At 49.3% G+C, this 21642-nt stretch overlaps 1 protein-coding gene across 1 annotated transcript; it reads right to left on the reverse strand.

Annotated features, from left to right (window-relative positions):
* Positions 1-1747: 1747 nt before the first annotated feature.
* Positions 1748-21287, reverse strand: LOC124524865 (zinc finger protein 77-like). Its single transcript, XM_047097291.1, has 4 exons — positions 20015-21287; positions 12781-12907; positions 4443-4623; positions 1748-4036 (listed from the first exon to the last, which is right to left on the reverse strand). The coding sequence occupies exons 1-4, from the start codon at positions 20015-20017 to the stop codon at positions 3025-3027; spliced, it is 1323 nt and encodes a 440-aa protein (XP_046953247.1). The 5' UTR covers positions 20018-21287; the 3' UTR covers positions 1748-3024.
* Between the last annotated feature and the right edge of the window lie 355 nt (positions 21288-21642).

Genomic DNA, 21642 nt, shown 5'->3' on the forward strand with positions numbered 1-21642 from the left:
GGTCAGAAATGCCTTTGAAGAACGATCTTGGGGAGGTCTCATGACCCAGCGCTGACTGTCAACTACACACTCCGAAGGAAAGACACCCTCGGATTCGATACGCCTTCAGCTACTGCTTTACTGTCCCACCAGGAGGAAGAAAGGTTTCCTCCTCTGCCATGAATGGCCTCGCCAGTGGCAGACCGTCACAGCTCAGCCCATGAAAATACACTCCACTTGAACTCCCGCTTCACGACAATGCGCTGTTATACCAGCCCCTCCTACAACCCCCCCTCTCCTCTATAAAAGAGCATTCCTCTCCTTTGTTCTCCAGACACGTCTATACCCTTGCTGAAGCGTTCCTCTGCTGAACTGCTAAGGACAGATAAACATTTTTCCTGGCGAAGGAACTGTTCAGTTTTACTTTTAAGATAAACAGTATTTAGTACTGTTGCTTCTGAATATGTATGGAAAAAATGACATACTCCAAAAATGAGTCACTTCCCCAGCAGATCATATTTGAACATAAAATCTCGGGCAACGAATCAGAAAACACTTATAAAGATGTAAAAGATTGGAAAACCCAGGTAAGATGCTTTCTAAGAAATAATGGGGGGGGGGGCGATTGTTTCACAAAACTACAGTGTTTTGAACCACGTATTAAAAACAACAGAATTAAACACTGGGAAATCACGTGTAACAAGAGTCAGTAAGCATACTGGGTTTCTCTCTTAAGACAGCGGCCAGCTATAGAGGAAAACTCCCACAAACTGCCAAATACACTCACAGGTGCTAATTCCAATCACGGAAACATCCAGAAAGAAGAAAGGCAGGGTCAGCACAGCCTCTCTACAATGCAACCAAGGACAGAGGTTTCCTGCATCTGTGGCTTTGGTCTGAGGGAGGCAGGACACAGACCTACCCTGAGATGCTCACCACAGAAATCACGTATGAGGAAAAGCATGGAGGGGCGTCTGGGTGGCTCAGTTGGCGAAGCGTCCAACTCTCAATTTCGATTCAGGTCATGACTTCACGGTTCGTGAGATCGAGCCCTGAAGTCGGGCTCTGTGCTGACAGTGAGGAGCCCCCTTGGGGTTCTGTCTCCCTCTCTCTGCCCCTCCACCGCTCACTCTCTCTCTCTCTCAAAAAAAAAAAAAAGTAAGATTAACATTTTTAAGAAAAGCATGGAGATGAAGGGGTCACAGGATAAGAGAGCTCGCTAAGCACGACAGCCTGAAGAGACGGCCTCACGGACACAAAGAGTCACAGGGCAACACAAGGATCCGTGGGGACCGGGAAGCCAAGACGGTCTGTCACGGGACAGCTCGTGGAAGTCTCTGGAACATGCTAACCAAGAACTAATGTCAAACTTTTCTTACATGGGGGCTGTTCCAGACGGCAGACCAGAAGCCAGGACAACACGCCGTGACTCGGGCCCACCTGGGTCCCCACGCGTCTGTCCCCTGGCGGCACGGAAGGATGGAGAATCACGGTTCCTCACTGCTGCTCTCCAAGCCCCACACAGCTTCTCTTCTCAGGGCCTTCCTCTCAGAGCCGCACAGAGGAGGACTCTGGGACATACGGCCTCCCGCCTCACAAGGCTCACACCGAAACCCAGCAGAACCAGCCGGACACTAGCTTTCCACTTCAAGCCACAAGGTTTCTCTTCTTTTTTTTTTTTTTTTTAAGTGTATGTATTTACTTTGAGAGAGAGAGAGAGAGAGAGAGAGCTGTCAGCGCAGAGCCTGACACGGGGCTCAATCCCACGAACCGCAAGCTCATGACCTGAGAGCCGAAATCAAGAGTGGGGCGCTTAACCCACTGAGCCACCCAGGCACCCCCAACAGAGTTTCTCTTCGTAACTCAATGGGTCATGACTGATGAACAACCGAGATCAAGGGCGATGAGCGGAGGTCAAACCGTGAACACGATCGGAGACTGTCCTCCTCCAGTATCCTTGCGCGTTTACTAACGTCCATGGGGAACACAGGTGGGCACACGGCAGCAACAGCACACGTGGAGACACAACTTTCAATAATAAAGACCGCAAGGAGGGGCAGGGCGGAGTCGGGGAGTTCTAGTCTCTGCACCAGAGGACGAGATACACGTACAGACCACTGATCAGCCCTGGGTCCAGAAGACATCGTCATGGAGGCACGTTTGCCATAACTGTATGCGGTTTTCGGATCTGAGATAACAAAATAATGCCCTACAGGTGAGGAGGACACAGTGGGATGCTTCTTAGGCATGAGCTGGAATTAACGCACTTGGGATCCCTGTAAGGAAGAGGCATTTGCAAAGACAAATCCATATTTACAACAATTAGAAGATGCCGGGGCTGCCTGACCTGCCGTGGACAAAATACGTGACCTACGATCCTTCCAAGCTTTTCCGACACTTTTCCCATCCAGAAGACTTCTCTCCGTGGTGTCTGCTCATGTTTTCAATATGACTATTAGGGAGAATGCAGGCTTTGCCACAGGTGCTGTGCTCAGGGCTAGTCCCCAGTGTGTGTGTGCTCACAGGTTCCTGGGATGCCCGAAGGCTTTTCCACGGTCCCTACGTTCTCAGGCTACACTTCGCCGTGTTTTCCTTCACACGTGTCCTCGGTGGGAGGAGGGACGACTGGGGGCTCTCCCACAGTGCCCGGTGTGAGTCGTCGCACGCTCCCGCAGGTCTACGGGGCACCGGAGGCCCCACCAGAGTCCTCAGATTCACCGGCTCACCGTCCACTGTGCAGCCTCCCGTGTTCTTGACGGAGCCGTGACGCCTGAACGTCTTCCCACAGTGCTGACCTTCAAAGGGTCTCTCCCCACTGTGCGTCCTCCAAGGAAGGAGTAAACCCGCTACGCTTTCCCACACTCTTTACTCTCCTAGGGTTTCACGCAACTGTATCTCAAATGACTTTGCAAATGCTGGAGCTGCCCGAAAGCTTTCCCACACTACTCGCAAGCGTCTCTCCCCAGCGTGCGTTGTTCCGTATCGAAGGAATGAAGAACAATAGAACGGATTAGGAACGACACTCCGTACTTTCAGATGTTTGACTCAGCTGTGGGTTTTCCCGTGCCTTCGAAAGGAGGAGACACGACTGAAGGTTTTTCCACACTCCTTACATTCGTAGGGCCTCTCCCCGGTGTGTGTCCTCACGTGAGCTCGCAGGTTTGCGGGGTATCTGAACGTTTTCCCACAATGCTGACACACGCAGGGTCTCTCCCCAGTATGTATCCGTGCATGTATTTGAAGGTACGAGGACGAATAGAAGGCTTTTCCACACTGCTGGCACTTGAAAGATTTCACTCCACTGTGCTTTCTCAGATGACTTTGAAGGTAGGCCCGACGAGTGAAGGCTTTTCCACACTCCTGACATTTATAGGGTTTTCCCCCAGTATGCGTTCTCACGTGACTTTGAAGGTAGGTCCGACGAGTGAAGGCTTTCCCACAGAGCCCACACTGAAAAACTCTTTCCCCAGGTTGATTACTTGAGTGACCTTGAGCGTAAGAGAGGCAGCTGTAAACCTTCCCATAGTCTATGCAATCACTGGGCCTCTCCCCGGCGTGAGTTCTCACATGACACGTAAGACGGGAGTGAAACATAAAGGCATTCCCACACACGCCACACGCATGGACACTCTGTCCACAGGAACCTCGCACGTGACCCTGAAAGGAAGACGTGCAAATGAAAGCTTTTCCACATTTCTTGCACTCTAGAGATATTTTACTACTGAGACTCTTCGCGTACGTCTCCGATGCTCTCCCGGCGTCCTGACCTTCATAGGGTTTCTCTACAAGGCCTGCGTCCACCTGAGTGCTGAGGCTCGCGACACAGCTACAGGCCAGCCCACATTCCTCACAGGGACTAGGTTTGAGTCCTGGGTGAAATCTTCGCAGATTCCCTAGGAAAAAACCACCTGTGAGGGCTTCTCTACACTTAGCGCATTGACAGGATTTGCCTCCGGTGGGATACCCCTGGTGCGCGGTAAGACTTGTAATCGGGTTCAGGGTGCCTCCGCGTTGATCTCCTTCGATACGTTCACAGACACTCTCCACAAAAGGACTTCTGTTCAAAACGGGAAGGCACACGGTTAGGGACTAGTGATTAGAAGCGGTCTCTTTATTCATTAATGATCTATTATTGATGTTCGCTCATCAGTGTTGGGACTGCACAATGGCCACTGTCAATGAATGGGTACGTTTGTGGCACTGTCTCCGTGCTTACAAAGTGGTACAAGCTTACTGGTCTGGCTGAGGACTCAAATAGAGTCATAACATTCAGGGCTTCTTACGTAGAGTTTTCCCTGACCGTGGTTTCCAACTGAATGGGGTTTCAGATGATCAATACGTAGAATGCATTTTCCCCATCAATTACACAATTGTTGCGCTAGGTTTTCAGATGTTCTTTAATTTCAAGTTAGTCTCACAATCTGCCAACGTCCCCCCCCCCCCCCCCCGCAAGTGTCACTCACCTCAAACGCCTTTCCTGGGTTTGCAGGTAATCTCCTCTGCTACGAAATGTCTGGTTTTCTCCAAAAACAGACCAGGAATCATTTCTTGCAAATCTTACTATTTTTTCGTCATGAGATGGTTCATCCTCCAAAACATCCCACTGAGGACTTGATCCACTGGTATTAACTCGAATGCAATAATCTGCAACATTTGGTAGCAAAATTTAGTTTGCTGGAAAAGAATTAGTGGATAAAAGAAAGAAAACAGACCGAATGTAGACTTCCATTCATATACTGATCTCAAATGTAAATGAAGTTCATCAGGAAGAAAGGTCAGGTGACCAAGGAAAAATTCTGAGGACCTTGGTAATCTGGGACTTTGGGAATGATAGGAAAACTATCAAATGGCAACTTGTTCACTCAGAAATACTTCAATATAGATGGAGACTAATGCAGAGATCAGTGTTTTTAGAAAAACAAAATAGGAAGGAACTGGGCAAGATACACACACCGACACACTACCTCTGTAACAAAACTACAGAAAGGCTCACCATGTGCATAAGGATGGATGAAAAGTCCAACAGGGAAGCCAGGTAAGTGACAAACACCACCTGCGTCATGTTTCTTTCTTTTCATTAAGTTTAGTTATTTTTAGAGAGAGGGAGAGCACGAGCAGGTGAGCGGCAGAGAGAGAGGGACAGAGAGAATCCCAAGCAGGCTCTGCACTGTCAGCCTGGAGCCCGACACAGCATTCAATCCCACAATCCATGAGATCACAGCCTGGGTCAAAACCGAGAGTCAGATGCTTAACCGACTGAGCCACCCAGGCGCCCCCGAGTCATGTTTCTGATGGATGTCTCCAAACGCCAATCCCTTCTCCAGAACCTGGTCCAACCGAGGGTTGGCCTGTTCTGAAGGCACATAGGCCCTCGGTGGAGCCTTTCTGCACTGCCCCAGCTGCCGCTAGGAGATTAGATGGTGTGTGTGTGGCTGCTGCCCTGACCCTGAAAAGAGCTCAGCAGAAGGGAGGATCTGAAGGGCAATAAGCAATCTGGAAGATGGGCCTGACTTTCGTCTTCAGGGTCATTGATGATGGGTAAGTGCGGGCTTTTTTTTTGTTTTTTTGTTTACTAACCTGTACACCCCACGTGGGGCTCAAACTCATGACCCTGACATCAAGAATCATATGCTCTTCTGACTGAGCCAGCCAGGAGCCCCTGGGCTTTTTTTGGGGGTGGAGAGGGAACCATATTGACCTATAATATTAGTGTCAGGGGTACAACATAGTGATAGGACAGTTCTATACATTACAAAATGCTCACCACGATAAGTGAAATTACCACTGGGCACTGTACAAACTACAATATTACTGCCCGTATTCCCTGTGTGGCACTCTTCACTCCCAAGACTTCTTTATTTAATAAGCTCAACTCTGTACTTCTCAATCCCCTTCATCCATTCACCCGTCCCTCCGGCCCCTTCCAACCTCACAAACACCATGTTGATCTCCTGTTTTTACACCTGTTTCTACTTTTTGTTGTCTGTGCCTCCATTTTGTTGTTTAGATCCCACGTGTTAAGTTACAACACGGTGTTTGTCTTTCCGTCTTATTTACTTGGAATGACACCCTGTAGTCCATCCATGTGGTCACAAATGGCAAGACTTCATCCATTTTATACAGCTGAGTGATGCCCCTTGTATGTAGATACCACATCTTCCCTATCCATTCACCTGTCGATGGACTCCTGGGTTGCTTCCACATCTTAAATACCATAACTAGTGCCACAGTGAACGTGGGGGTGCACATATCTTTGCGTGTTAGTTTTTTTCCCCTATGGTCAACTACCCAGAAGTGGAATTATGGACCATATGGTACTTGTGGTTTAGTTTTTTGTGGAGGCTCCATACGGTTTTCCAACATGGCTGCACCAGTTTACCTTCACACCAACAACGACGGGTTTCCTGGTCTCCACACCCTCACCAATACTTGCTATTTCCTGTCTTTTTGATACTAACCAATCTATCTTCTCTGAGATGATATCGCATTGTGGTTTTGATTTGCATTTCCCTGAGGATTAGTGATACTGAACAGCTTTTTGAATGTCTATTGGCCATCTCAATATCTTCTTCAGGAAAATGTCTGTTGTTGAGTTCCTCTGCCCATTTAATAATCAAATTTTTTTTGGTGTTGAGTTGTAGGAATTATTTATGTTTTAGATACAGACCTTTTGTTGGAAATATCATTTGCAAATATCTTCTCCCCTTCCCATAAACAAAGGGTTGCCTTTTCATCATGCTGATAGTTGCCTCACTGCAAAAGCTTTTCAGTTTGATATAGTCCCAATTGTTTAGTGTGGGTTTTTTTTGTTTTTTGTTGTTGTTGTTTTTTTTTTTACCCTTCCCTGAGGGACAAGTCCACAAAAATATCACTAAGGCTAATGTCCTTAGAGTTTACTGTCTCTGTTTTCTTTCAAGAGGTATATACTTTCAAGTCTTACGTTTAGGTATTTAATCCATATCGTTTACTTTTGTGTAAGCTGTAAGAAAGTGGCCCCGTTTTGTTGTTTTAGTTTATTTATTTTGAGAGTGAGCGAGTATGAGTGGGGGTGGGCCAGAAAGAGAGGGACAGAGAATACCAGCTCGGGGCTTGAACTCACGAACTGTGAAATCACAAACTGAAACCAAGAGTTGGATGCTGAACTGACTGAGCCACCCAGGCGCCCCTTCAAGTCTTCACTTAAATTTGTTAGTAAATATGCATTATATTGGTTTCAGGAGTGGAAGCCATCATTTATCACTTATATACAACCCCTGGTGCTATCCCATCACCCATCTAGCCCATCCCCCGCCCACCTCCCTCCATCAACCCTCGGCTTGTTCTCTATCGTTAAAAGTCTCTTATTGTTTGTTTCCCCCTTCCCATATGTTCATCTGTTTTGTTTCTTAAATTCCACATGACTCATATCATATGGTATTTGTCTTCCTCTGTCCGCCTTATCTCGCTTAGCTTAATACACTCCAGTTCCATCCATGTAGTTGCAAATGACAAGATTTCATCATCTTTGGTGGCTGAGAGATATTCCGTTGTGTATATAAACCACATCTTATTTATCCATTCATCAGTCGATGGACATCTGGGCTGCTTCCATAGCTTGGTTATGATAAATAATGCTGCTATAAACATCAGGGTGCGTGTACCCCTTCAAATCTGTATTTTTGAATCCTTTGCATAAATACCTAGTAGTGCAGTCGCTGAGTTGTAGGGTAGTTCCATCTTTAGTGTTTTGAGCAACCTCCATACTTTTTTCCAGAGTGGCCGCACCAGTTTGCATTCCCACCAACAGTGCAGGAGGGTTCCCCTTTCTCTGTACCGTTTCATTCTTTTGGAGGTCGCTGTCCAGTTTCCCCCAACACCATTTACTGAACACAGTCTTTTCCACGTCGTATATTCTGACCTGCTTGGTTGTAGATATTTGGACAATATAAGCGTGGCTTTCTTTTGGGGATCTCTATCCCGTTCCCTTCATCTATGTCTGTTTTTGTGCCATATCATACTGTTTTGATTACTACAGTTTTGCAGTATATTTTCAAATCTGGGATTATCATATCATCAGCTTTGTTACACTTCCCTAAAACTGTTCTGGCTATTTGGGGGCTTTTCAGGTTCCATACAAATTTTAGGATATTTTGCTCTAGCTCTTTGAAAAATACTATTTATTGGTAGGTTGGTAGGCACACTAAACTTGTAGGGTGCTTTTTGTAGTACGGACTTTAACAATATTAATCCTTCCAATCCATGAGAATACTCTATCTTTCAACTTCTTGTATCATCTTCAATTTCTTTTTTTTCCATCATAAGGGTACTCTTTAATCCCCATCCCCTACATCCCCCATGCCCCCCACCTCCCCTCTTGTAACCACCAGTCTGTTCTGTTCTCTACAGTTAAGAGTCTGTTTCTTGGTTTGTCTCACCCTCATTTTTTCCCTTTGCTCGTTTGCTTTTGTTTCATGGATTCCACATATAAGTGAGATCATTTGGTATTTGTCTTTCTCTGACTTATTTCATTTAGTGTAATCTGTCTAGCGCCATCCATGTTGTTGCAAATGGCAAGATTTCATTCTTTTTTGTGGCTGGGCAATACTCCATTTGTATATGCACCATTGCTTCTTTATCCATTCATCTAGTGATGGACACTTGGGCTGCTTCCATAGTCTGGCAACTGTAGACAATGCTGCAATAAACACAGGGGTGCGTGTATCCCTCTGAATTAGCGGTTTGTGTGTGTGTGTGTTCTGGGGGTAAATATCCAGAAGCGCGATTCCTGGATCATAGGGCAGTTCTATTTTTAATTCTTTGAGGAATCTCCACGCAGTTTTCCACAATGGCTGCACCAGTTTGCCTTCCCACCAACACTGCACGAGGGTTCCTTTCCCCCCACATCCTCACCAACACTTGTTTTCGTGTTTTCTCTTTCAGACATGCTGACAGGTGTTAGGGGATAGGTCTTTATAGTTTTGATTTGCATTTCCCTGATGAGGAGTGATGCCGAGTCCCTTTCACGTGCCTGTTGGTCATCTGGATGTCTTCTTTGAAGAAGTGTCTCTTCGTGTCTTCTACCCATTTTTAAAAATTGTTTATTTATTGGGGCACCTGGGTGGCTCAGTTGGTTGAGCTCCCACTTTGGCTCAGGTCATGATCTCATGGTCTGTGGGTTTGAGCCCTGTATTGGGCTCTGTGTTGACAGCTTGGAGGCTGGAGACTCTTGCAGATTCCCTCTCTCTCTTTGCCCATCTGCCACTCATGCACTGTCTCTCTCTCTCTCTCTCTCTCTCAAAAATAAATAAACATAAAAAAAAAATAGGGGCACCTGAGTTGCTCAGTCGGTTAAGCTTCCGACTTCAGCTCAGGTCATGAGCTCACAGTTGGTGAGTTAGAGCCCCACGTTGGGCTCTGTACTGACAGCGCGGAGCCTGGAGCCTGCTTCAGATTCTGTCTCCCTTTCTCTCTGCCCCTCCCTGCTCACGCTCTCTCTCTCTCACAAAAAGAAACATTTTTATTTAAAAATAAAAAGTTGGGGCGCCTGGGTGGCGCAGTCGGTTAAGCGTCCGACTTCAGCCAGGTCACGATCTCGCGGTCCGTGAGTTCGAGCCCCGCGTCGGGCTCTGGGCTGATGGCTCAGAGCCTGGAGCCTGTTTCCGATTCTGTGTCTCCCTCTCTCTCTGCCCCTCCCCCGTTCATGCTCTGTCTCTCTCTGTCCCAAAAATAAATAAACATTGAAAAAAAATTAAAAAAAAAAAAAAAAATAAATAAATAAATAAAAATAAAAAGTTAAAAAATAAATTTAAGTAAGTCTAAAAAAATTAAAATATAAAAAATTAAAAATTTTATTAAAAAATTTTTTTAATCAAAAAACTTATTTTTAAAAATATGCATATATGTATTTAAAAATATGTATTTATTTTGAGAGACAGAGAATGAGACAGCATGAATGGGGGAGGAGCAGAGAGAGGAGAATCCCAAACAGGCTCCTTGCTATCAGCACAGGGCCCAAGGTGGGAATCGATCCCACGAACCGTGAGACCATGACCTGAGCCAAAATCAAGAGTCAGACGCCCAACAACCTGAGCCATCCTGACCATTTTTTATTAGGTTGCTTCTTGTGGGGTATTGCATTGTTTCAGTTCTTTATATATTTTGGATACTAACCCATTATAGGATGTATTTTCTCCCATCCCGGAGACTGCCTTTTACTTTTGTTGCTTGTTGCCTTCACCGTGCAGAAGCTTTCTACTTGGATGCAGTTGCAATAGTTTATTTTTGCTTTTATTTTCTTGGCCTCAGGAGGCAGATCTAGAAAAAAGTTGCCATAGCCAATGTCTGAGAGAACTGCCTACACTCCCTTCAGGAAGTTTTATGGTTTCAGGTTTCAAATTTAGGTCGTTAATCCACTTTGAGTTTATTTTTGTGTGTGGTGAAGAATGTGGTCCTTTTGGGGCGCCTGGGTGGCGCAGTCGGTTAAGCGTCCGACTTCAGCCAGGTCACGATCTCGCGATCCGTGAGTTCGAGCCCCGCGTCGGGCTCTGGGCTGATGGCTCAGAGCCTGGAGCCTGTTTCCGACTCTGTGTCTCCCTCTCTCTCTGCCCCTCCCCCATTCATGCTCTGTCTCTCTCTGTCCCAAAAATAAATAAACGTTGAAAAAAAAAATTTTTAAAAAAAAAGAATGTGGTCCGGTTTTCCCAGTGCCATTTGTTGAAGAGACCATACTTTTCCCACTGAATGTTCTTTCTTCCTTTGTCAAAGATTACTTGACAAGGTGCCAGAGTGGCTTAGTCAGTTAAGCATCTGATTCTTGATTTGGGCTCAGGTCATGACCTCGTAGTTGGTGAGTTCAACCCCTGCATCAGGCTCCTTGCTGACAGTGCAGACCCTGCTTGGGATCTATCTCTCCCTCTCTCTCTGCCCCTCCCCTGCACTCACTCTCGAGCTCTCTCAAGATAAATAAACTTAAAAAAAAAAAGGTTAATCGACCATATAATTGTGAGCTTATTTCTAGGTTTTCCGTTCCACTCAACTGATCTGTTTCTATTTTTGTACCAGTATCATCCTGTTTTAATTACTACCGTTTTGTAATAGAACTCAAAATTTGGAATTGGAATACCCCCAGTTGCGTGTTCCTTTCTCAAGATTGCTTTGGCTTTTGGGGCGCCTGGGTGGCGCAGTCGGTTAAGCGTCCGACTTCAGCCAGGTCACGATCTCGCGGTCCGTGAGTTCGAGCCCCGCGTCGGGCTCTGGGCTGATGGCTCAGAGCCTGGAGCCTGTTTCCGATTCTGTGTCTCCCTCTCTCTCTGCCCCTCCCCCGTTCATGCTCTGTCTCTCTCTGTCCCAAAAATAAATAAACGTTGAAAAAAAAAAAAAAAAAGATTGCTTTGGCTTTTGAAGTCTTCTGTAGTTCCATACAAATTTTAGCATTTCGGTGCTACCTGTGTGAAAAATGCTGTTGGAATTTTGATAGGGATTGCATTAAATCTCTACATTGCTTGGGGTACTACAGTCTTTCCATTTCTTTGTGTTGTCTTGAAATTCCTTCATTGGTGTTTTACCCTCTTTGGAATACAGTTCTTTCACCTCTTTGGTTGAGCTTATTCCTAGATATTGTATTGGTTTTGGTGCAATTGTAAGAGGGGATTCTTCATTAATTTAACTTTCTGCCGCTTCGTTATTAGTCTATAGGAATGCGACAGATTTCTGTACATTGATTTTGTATCCTGGGGGCGGTGGGGGTCCTCTGGGGGGATGCTGTCGTGTGGCAACTGGTGTTGGCAGCATAGACGCAGAGCATCAGAACTGGCTCCCACAAGCACCTGACCATCTAGGGTGAAGGGGGGCAAGGGAAATGACACCTGCCTACACGTCTGTTCCTGGAGGAAGTTCCCTGAGCCTCCAGTGCGTGTCCTAAAGTTAATCAATAAATCTCTATCACATACAACTAAGGCGATTTTCTTTTTTTTTTTTTTTTTTTTATATATATGAAATTTATTGACAAATTGGTTTCCATACAACACCCAGTGCTCATCCCAAAAGGTGAAAGGCGATTTTCAAAAGGCTGCCCCTATGCTGGACCTTCTGCCAAACGATATAGCCTAGGGTGAAGCCCTTGTGAGGTTTCACCCCCAAAACTTAAGGCTCATTGATTTTCAAAGGCAGGTGTTATGGGTCCTGGTCTCTCCACTGTAGTTCCCCGGGCCAGGGGTGCACGGTGTGGGGACTGATTCCCCAGCTTCTCGGTAACTGGGATGTCCCGCCCACTTGTGGACAGCCACACTGGGGGTTTGGTTTCCAACCACATCTCCCCCCTGCCTACCCTTTTCCATGTAGCCTTCATGTTGGCTTCGAAAGACCTGTTCCGCCACTTTTCGAGGCATCGCAGGGTTAGTGGGAGTACACGTTCCTATTGCCTCAGAGTGTCCGGGGAACGCGGTGAGTTCAGGATCCCCTACTCTGCCGCCATCCCTCCTCGTTAAGTGAGGATTTAAGTGCAGCAATATTAAGGTGTCCAATGTGTATTCGCCACCGTGTAACTTCCACAGGAGTAAAAACCACAAAACAGCACTCACCAGAGACCGCAGTCACATTTATTAAATTAGGGAGTCTCAGACCTTAATCAAGATGAATAGAGCAAGTTAACACATAAAACTTTTCTCGTGGAAAAGCTATGTGACTCTACGTAGGTTCCATGAAGGCCTGGACCATGTCTACCTCTCCTCCAACGTACTCCCATTCCTCGGCCCCGGTAAGATAGGACAGTTGTAAGAAACATTTGTCGCGTCAAGACTAGGGAAGGGATGGAGCCGTCCTTACCCACTGAGGCCAGGTTCTTGCAGGTCTCCAGCATCACATCTCTGTAGAGGTTCCTCTGACTGCTATCCAGCAAGGCCCACTCTTCCGGGGTGAAGTTCACAGCCACATCCACAAAGACCACAGAGTCCTGAAACATACCACACACTCTATTGCAGCAAAGCTCCATCATCACCTACGTGTCGGGGAGGATAAAGGGTGACAGGCAGGGAGCTGCACTCCATTCCTAGGACCATGAGTCACACGTGAGTAGAAAGTGACAGCACCCGGGCAGACCCACTGCACTGCGCAGTGACGGGAAGGGCTGGGACTTGAAGCAGAGGGTGATGACAAGAGCTGCCATAGACTTGCACACACCCAATTTACTGGGTTATTTGTACTGAGACACATCTGAGCAGACCAGTTCTGTACAGACTGAAAAGTGAGATATTCACTCGGACAGCACACAAATCGGAGGACACGCGTTTGGCTTGCTCAAAGACGATTATGCCTCGTCAGCTCCAAGAACTGGAACCAGAATGTCAGGACGCTGTGGACACTCAGATTCCAGGGCTGCTTGATGGGAGCAGCTCTCGCCCTGGAAGGAACAAGGGCAAGAAGCCTGGTGGCGTCCCCTCTCTTCCGACAGAGGCAGACACGACACTTTCCCCGGATTAGTTGGGCTCTGGGCACGGACACAGGCCAGGGCCCGCGGGCGCCTGGCACACCTGGTGTGTAAGACAAGTTCTGGTTCCTGAAGAAACTCAGAAGTCAGCAGGGCCTCTGAAATATATAACCCAGTACCCAGAATTCAAGCAAAAGGGCACCAGAAAGAAAAGTTCCCTGAGAGATTGATACTAAAAGGGCAAGAGGTGACTTTAACAGAGAGGGGGAAAAAAACACATAATATCTTCTCAGCAAAATCAGAAGACACTGCATCATTGAAATAGAGAGCAAACAACTGTGATAAAAATAATCAGAAGTTGCAAAACAAAAGACATGTTCCCAAAATCTAAGGACACAGAACCCCAGCTACATCAGCTACAACAAAGGCAACACCCCTTCGTCTGGGGCTACAATGTGGGTTTGCTAGTCACACAGCTGATACGAGGCTTGTGATCTAAACAGGTTTTTAAAAACTCATGTAACAACAATAAAAAAGACAGTATAAAGACAAATAATACAACTAAATAACGGACAAAGAATGCGAGTACACATTTCCCCAGGAAGATACACAAATGGCCAAAAAGCACATGAAATGATGCTCGATGTCACCATCATCTGGAATCCATCCACAAAATTTAATTGTGCACAGACACTTCCAACCTACTCTATGAGGCCAGTTTATGGTGATACCAAAACCAGTCAAGTATAAAATGGATTCTACAACGTGACCAAGCGGGATTTATCTGGGAATAAAATGGTTGGCTCACCAAGCAAAACCGCGGTCGTAAACTTCATGAACAGAAGAGAAACAAAAACCCCGTGATCACTTCCACACAGAAAAGGTATCTCCTTGAACCCACCACCCTCTCTTGACAAAAACACTCAGCCAACTAGGAACAGAAAGGAACTTCCTCATCCCGGAAAAGGGGCAACGGGGAAAAGTCCACACCTAACATTTGCGCACCCAGACACTTCTCCAAAGAACATATGCAAATGGCCAGTGGGCCGATGAAAAGATGCTAGACATTCGTCACGCGGGACACGCACCTCGAACTACCAGCAGAGGCCCCTTCGCACCCACCACACTGGCTATAAAGACGCCCCAGGAAGCGCCGCCGAGGACGTGGGCAGGGCGCATTCTCCTTCATTTATCCTGCTGCGGATGTAAGCGGGGGAGGCCACTTTGGAAGAGTCTGGTGGACCCCCAACATGAGCAACGTGGAGTTCCCACCCAACACGGCAGGTCCCCTTCTCGTATCCACCTGCCCCAGGCCCGGGAGGACGAGCGCCATCACACACACGCGTGCGCACGCGCTCTGCTCTCCGCGGCACGACTCCCGATCGCCAGCGATGAAAACCACCCAGGAGCCCGGCACCTCTTCCAGGCTGAGTAAAGGCGACACGACTGAAGTGGAGTCAGGAGTCCACAGGGGAAGCTCCCCAACCTGCCGCTCAGGGCCAAGGGCAGACACAACACGGAGAGACGCACCTGCACACCCGTAATGCATCACTGTTCATGCAGGAGGAAAGATTATTTCCTCCGGTGGCAACAGCTCAGCCAATGAGAGACAATCATAGGCCAGCCAATGAGAGACAGACAGTCACAATCCAGCCAATGTGAGACAACCACGGCTCAGCCAATGAGAGAGAGCCAGGGCTCAGCCAGTGAGGGAGTCACATCTCAGCCAATGAGAGACGACCACAGTCCAGCCAACGAAAAGCCGCTACACCTGGATTCTCCCAGTTTGCTCCAATGGACTTCTAGCTTGGCACAGCCCCTCCCAACGCCTCCTTCTCTTCTAGACAAGAGTGTTCCTCCCTTTGTTCCTCCCTTTCTTCTTCAGACTTGCCTGTGGTTTTTCTGGGGCTTACGTGTCCCAAATTGTAATTCTCTGCTATACCCAGATACACCCACTTGTTCCTGGAAAAATAACTGACTTCTGTTTTGTTTTTGGGTTTTTTTTTTTTTTTTTTTTTTTTGAGAGAGAGAGAGAGAAAGAGAGAGAGCGACCAGGAGCAGGGGAGGGGCAGAGAGAGGGAGAGAGAGAGAATCCCAAGCAGGCTCTGCACTGTCAGCACAGAGCCCAACCCGGGGCTTGAACCCACGAACCATGAGAACATGACCTGCCCTGAAATCAAGAGTACCATCAGCAACCAACTGAGCCACCCAGACACCCCAAGAACAATACTTCTGGGAGGCAAACAGGACTCCGGGTCTGCCTCCACAGGGAGAACTTTCTCCCCGGGGTTGGAATAAGTGCCAATAAACATTTCAGTGGGCTGCCTTCAGACCCGGGGTCCCGGATTAGAACAAACCATAGTTATGCTACTTTTCTTTCGTATCTTATTGCCGGTGAATCGTGTGATTCATACAAGTACACGCTCTGCAAGGCTGACACTGCTGATGCACACGGCCTAGATGACAAGTGTCTGACGGCATCTCCCTGCGAACCATCCCCGTCACTCAGGTGTGGCCTCGACTGGTTTCCACTGCTCTGCTCGTTCCCTCCAACACGAGACACGCCAAGCGGGAGACGTCCTTCCTGGCGCTGAGGGACAAATCCACTAAATACAGCAAACCCGCCTCTCACTCCCAGATGCTTCCGAGGAAACACGGAGGTCAAACAGAGGAAATGGAGAGATTCGCCCACGGAAAGCTCCTTAGGGACGGAGTGGGGGGCCGGCAGGGGGCGCCCTCGCGTCCTGCCCCGTCCTCACCGGGGGCCCCAGCCGCAAGCCCAGCACCCTGCAAGCCCAGCCTGCCTCAGCTGGGACGCCGCCTCCCCACCCCCACCCTGCCAGTGGGAGCCACCGTGCTTCCAGCTCTAGGTTCTTCCGCATCCCGTGTTTCCATCCCGGCCCCTCCTGGCCTCTCTGGGAGAGCGCCCCTCTCCTCTGTTCTAGTAACTGCCTGTGGTCCTGTGGTATCTTACACGTTCAGAATTAATTCCCTGATGTTCCGGAACAAACTCAGTTTTGGGGGTAAAGTAAGTGACAGTTTCCATTTACAACTTACCAGTAACTAGAACACGAGGCAGCAACAGACAGACGGATAAACAGCCTGATTGACAAAGAAATGCACAGACAGGCGCCCCTGACTCTAGCAAGTGGGTATACGCTCAGCGGGTGCCACAGGGCATCAGCAGAGATGGGGACACTTGGACACATGGGGCCAGGGAAGGCTGGTTATCTAAGGGGTAAAAATAATCCTAGGGAGCCTGGGTGGCTCAGTCAGCTAAGCCTCCGATTTCGGCTCAGGTCATGATCTAGCAGTTCGTGGGTTCGAGCCCCACGTCGGGCTCTGTGCTGACAGCTCAGAGCCTGGAGCCTGCTTCGGATTCTGTGTCTCCCTCTCTCTGCCCCTCCCTTGCTCACACACTGTCTCTCTCTCAAAAAATTAAACAAACATTAAAAAAAAAAAAAAAAAAAGGAATCCTTTCCCTCGTCCACTTCATGGACAGTAACCAAGACCTGTGGATTTAACCGTCATGGAAACAAGTGGAACACACAGAAAGTTCCAGCGCGTGTGATTATGACCTGAGTGAAGGAGGAGTTTTCTCACAGAACAAAAGAAGGTTGTCTGCACAGGAAGAGATGAGGAAGTTCAAGTCTACTGAAAATGTGCAGGGGGTGCCTCGGTGGCTCAGCCTGTTAAGCGTCCAACTCAAGATTTCAGCTCAGATCATGATCTCAGGGTTGAGATCGAGCCCGGCGTCGGGCTCTGTGCTAGGCCCGCTTGGGATTCCCTCTCTCCCTGCCCCTCCTTCCCTCATGCTCTTTCATTCTCAAAATAAATAAATAACCTTAAAAAAAAGGGAAATGTGACAGGTCCATCCACGCAGGCAGCACAGAGAAATGACACACCCTGACCTGGACAAAACACAACACGTAGAAATGAAACAGACAAACGTCCCCAGGATGTGAAGGAAACAGATCATCAGGAAGCAGACACGTGAGTGACAGGTGACAACACGCTGGAAACGTTTCCACAGAAGAGGGAACTCCACATGTGAGAAATGCTCAGCCCCGGGGGAATCAGATAAACCAGTGTGTGACCTCCAGGAGATCCTGACCTCCAGGAGATCCGTGTCACGCCCTCGAGCGGGACAACATAAAGCGGGCAACTCCCACTGCCAGAAGTGACAGGACCCAGCACTGATGGCTGATTCACACGCTGCATCCCCATCACTTAGTAAATTTTAACTTACCCTCAATCTACAATATGCAATTTTCCCCATCGTGTAAAAATGGCGATGCGTTTACATTTACAGACATGAAGCCACAAGCAGGAACTTGAGACCTGGGTCTTTGCTTTGAGCTGCGAGCACCCTGGGTCATCCGAATGACACAAAGACCCCCTCCCAGCATGTGAAGGAAAACGTGCAGAATCACTGCTTCTACGCGTGCTTGAGATGAAAGAAAGGAAGTTCTAGGGCACCCTCTGGTTTTAAATAAGTGGAAACTGTTTATCCATTTCAGAGAACAGGTGCTTGTTAACTTTAGCCTCATGATAGCAAATCATAAGTCACAACTGAACACAACCCAGTTCAAGGGATTTCTGTGTATCTCAGACCACCATCAATTAACCAGAAGTGGGTCAGGATCACAGTTTTGCAACTCTGGACCTGCATGGAACTGTCACCAGCATTTGGATGAATCCTCTGATCCGTGACTCCACCCACCAGGCATGAAGGTGTGGAGCCCCCTGCAGATCCCCCCCCAACCCTCATGGAGAAGGACAGTTCTGTCCTGAGACACTTTTCCCCAGGGGACACTCTCTGGATAAAGGCCAGAGTAACCCGAGTCAGCAGGGACAGGAACGACCTGACACATTTACCACCTTCTGCCCTGAAGGGGAAGAAAGGAGGCAGAAAGAACTCGGGCATTTTACACCTGCTCAACGCAAGGCTGGCAGAGGACAGAGCCATCCGTGCTGAGCTGGACAGGGTGACAGGTCCTGCTCACAGATGACATGCAGACGCCTACCTGAGCCCTGTGCTCCCAGGAAAACCTCAGTGGAAGGGAAAGGCACTCCCTCCCCCACCCTGTCGGGGTCTGGAAAACAGCAGGCTGCACGAGGGCCCCTCCCCCGTCAGACCAGGAGAAGACTCACAGGAAGTCCCCCTGGCTCACCCATGACAGGGCCACGTGCAGACCCCCCCACACCCACACTTTGTGCCTCATCTGTGATCAGCTCAGCTGCTTGTCCCCGTGACCAAGGGGCACAAAATGCTGCTGGTCCCGCTTTGCTTTGGCTTCTCTCCTTCCTCCAGACCCCTGAACGTGGGCTTGCCCTCATCCTGAGCCACAAAGCCCCTCCTGGGGACAGGGGGACGGGCTGGCCTCAGGGAACCTCCACGTCAGCACCACACCTGCTCATGCCTGGTTTCTTTCCTCCTCTCCTCCCTTCTACACGACTCTTGAGACACTCGCAGGTCTTACGCTCACAGTGTCCTCCCTGTCGATGTAGCCCCCCGCCCTCCTGCACAGCCCTTGCCCCTAATGCAACAGCCCCCCCCCCCACCGACCTGACCTTAGTGCCACAGCCTCCCTAGCCCCCTGCACAGCCTCTGCCCCTAGTGCAACAGTCCTTCCCCCCCTGCAGGGCCCCTGCCCCTAGTGCAACGGTCCCCTCCCCCACCTTTGCAATCATTTTTGTCAATACACGTCTCTCCTTACTCAGTTCGGATTTTTCCTTTGAACCTGGTTTGACCAACTGTCCACCACCGCCCCTTTCCCACCCAAACTTTACCCAGGCTGCTGTCCTCCCCACAGGCCCCTGACTGTGGGTGGCCCACACGCTGAACATCCACTGAGCTGAGGAACGAGGCCCTGGGGACGTGAGCCAATGAGGCCTTCCTCCACCGCAGGGGTGGGATCCTGACACTGGGCCTTCTTGCCCATCCCCCTCTTGCAGAACAGCCAAGCGCCGGTTCTGTTTCACTGGAGAGGCTGAATCTCTGAGGATCCGAGGATCTCTGAGACGGGACCTGGTCCCTGTTGGAACTCCTTTGTAACAAAGTGTCCTCGACAAGCTCGAATTTGGATTTATCTCTCAGGTCCATCGTGTGAGTTCCCGGACTCCGATTCCCAGGTTTTACTGCCCCCGCACGTGGTGGTCCCCGCCTCCTTCCACCAGCCAGGACTCGGGTGGTCACATGGAAACCCGTGATTGTGACGGGACACGGGGACCCCACCCCATGGCCAGAGACAGAGACTTGGGTCAGGACCTGCGGAACCCACACGAGGAGAGGGGATAGGACGCCGGAACCCCACCCCGCGGCCCACAGATCTCTGGACGGGAACCCCGGGACCCCACGAGGAGAGGGGACAGGACAAAGGAACCTCACCCCGAGGCCCATGGCCGATCTAGGGTTAGGACCGCGGTCCACGGCGGAGATTCGGGTAGAGACTATGAGACCCACACGCGAGGATGGGAGAGAACGCCGGGATCCCATCCGAAGGCCCGCAGGGGAAACTCGGGAGAGAACTCGCGGGGAACAGGGAAATAGGGGTCCGCGGTCGCTACAAACCGGTTCAGGCCGGTTGGAACCAGCCCCTCCGCGTCCCGGGCCAGGGACCGGCCACTCACCATCTCGCGGCCGCACACGGAGCTCTCCGGGCGTCCTCCTCTTGATCCCGCGACCCGGCGACTCCGCGGCCCTCACGTGCCCCTCCTCCAACCGAGGAGCTAGCGGACCGGAAAACTGGGTGAGCGCGGGACAAGCGCACACCAGCAGCCACGACTCAGAGCTCACACTCACCGAGCGGGATGGCATCACCCCATCCCCCACCCACCAGGGCCTGATTGGAGTGTTTCCGGACCCGGTAATATAAATGCACCGCGCTATGCGCCCCCAAGCACGGATTGGGCGTTGCTTCAGGCAATGCGATCTGATTGGATGCTGTTCCGAAGATAACTCCCCACCACCTCGATTGGACAATTCTCCGAGACACCGCACTGCCGCACTGTGATAGGGCAGCCTGAGGCCCTTCACGTTCTGATTGGAGGGTGGTCCCGGCACCGCCCCTGTGGCGCCAGATTGGGCAGATCCTCCAGGCCCCGCCTCCTACGCCCTGAGTGACGGGCCGGCGGTACACACGTGTCTGATCCGCCCGCCCCAAGGTCGGCTCCGGCCGAACGCCCTCCTGGCCCGCTGACCCGCCTGCCTCTTCCTTTGTCCCGGGAATCTGACTCGGTTTCTCCGCGGAGCCTCCCTTGTCCCGCGCCGGATCGGAACGAGACAGAGCAGAAGGGCCTGGTGACGGTTGTGTCTGTGGTCGACACGCGGGCGAGGTGACGGTGCCCCTGTCCCATGTTTAAGAACAATTCAGTGACCAGTGATGTCACGGAACAGAAGATAAGGTCTCCCAGCGTTTTGACCTGACTCTGGACACCGCAAGGCCCCGCTCCCGCTTCTCTGTCCCCAGGTCAACCAAACATGCCCGTGCTCTCAGCCTCCGTGGGACATGGGACCCCTGGGCCCCAGCAGGACACAGCCACAGGTGTGACATGTTACAGTACTCAGGTGTGCGTTATATTCTGCAAGGAAAATCACCGCAGTTTGTAGTCAGTTCCTGTGAATGTGGAATGTAAAAGGCTCTATTTCCCTTCTGCACATAGTACACTGATGTGGCACAGCTCTGTGACCATACAAAAAACAGAGCACTGAGTTTTACTCTTAAAAGTGTGAGCACCGGGAGCATGGGTGGCTCAGTCCATTAAGCATCTAACTCTTGGTTTGGGCTCAGGTCCTGATCTCACCGTTTGTGGGTTCATGGGTTTGCACCCCTAATGCCGCTGGTACTCCCAGTTGGGCTCCCTGCCAATGGCATGGTCCCTGCTTGGGATTCTCCCTCCCTCTCTCTGCCTCTTCCTAGCCCTCTCTCTGTCAAATAAAAACACTTAAATAAATTTTAATAAATAAAATAAAACTAAATAAAAATAAATCTTAAAAAAAGTGTGAGCTATGGTATGTGAATTACAGCTCCATTTTTTCAAACAGATTTAAAGTTCAAAACAGCCATGAAACCATGTCTCCTGGTCACAACATAGTTTATGTCTCTATGGATTTGTCTACTCTGCATTTTATATATGAGTATGTGTCCATGTGAGTCTGGTCTCTTTCACATAGGCTATTTTCTCTTTTTTAAATTTAAATCCAAATTAGTTAACATATAGTGTAATGATAATTACAGGAATAGAATTTAGTGATTAAT

Source organism: Lynx rufus, unplaced genomic scaffold, assembly GCF_022079265.1.
Source record: "Lynx rufus isolate CCGP_SWC_20201006 ecotype Redwood Valley unplaced genomic scaffold, mLynRuf1.p SCAF_4, whole genome shotgun sequence".
Taxonomy (NCBI): domain Eukaryota; kingdom Metazoa; phylum Chordata; class Mammalia; order Carnivora; family Felidae; genus Lynx; species Lynx rufus.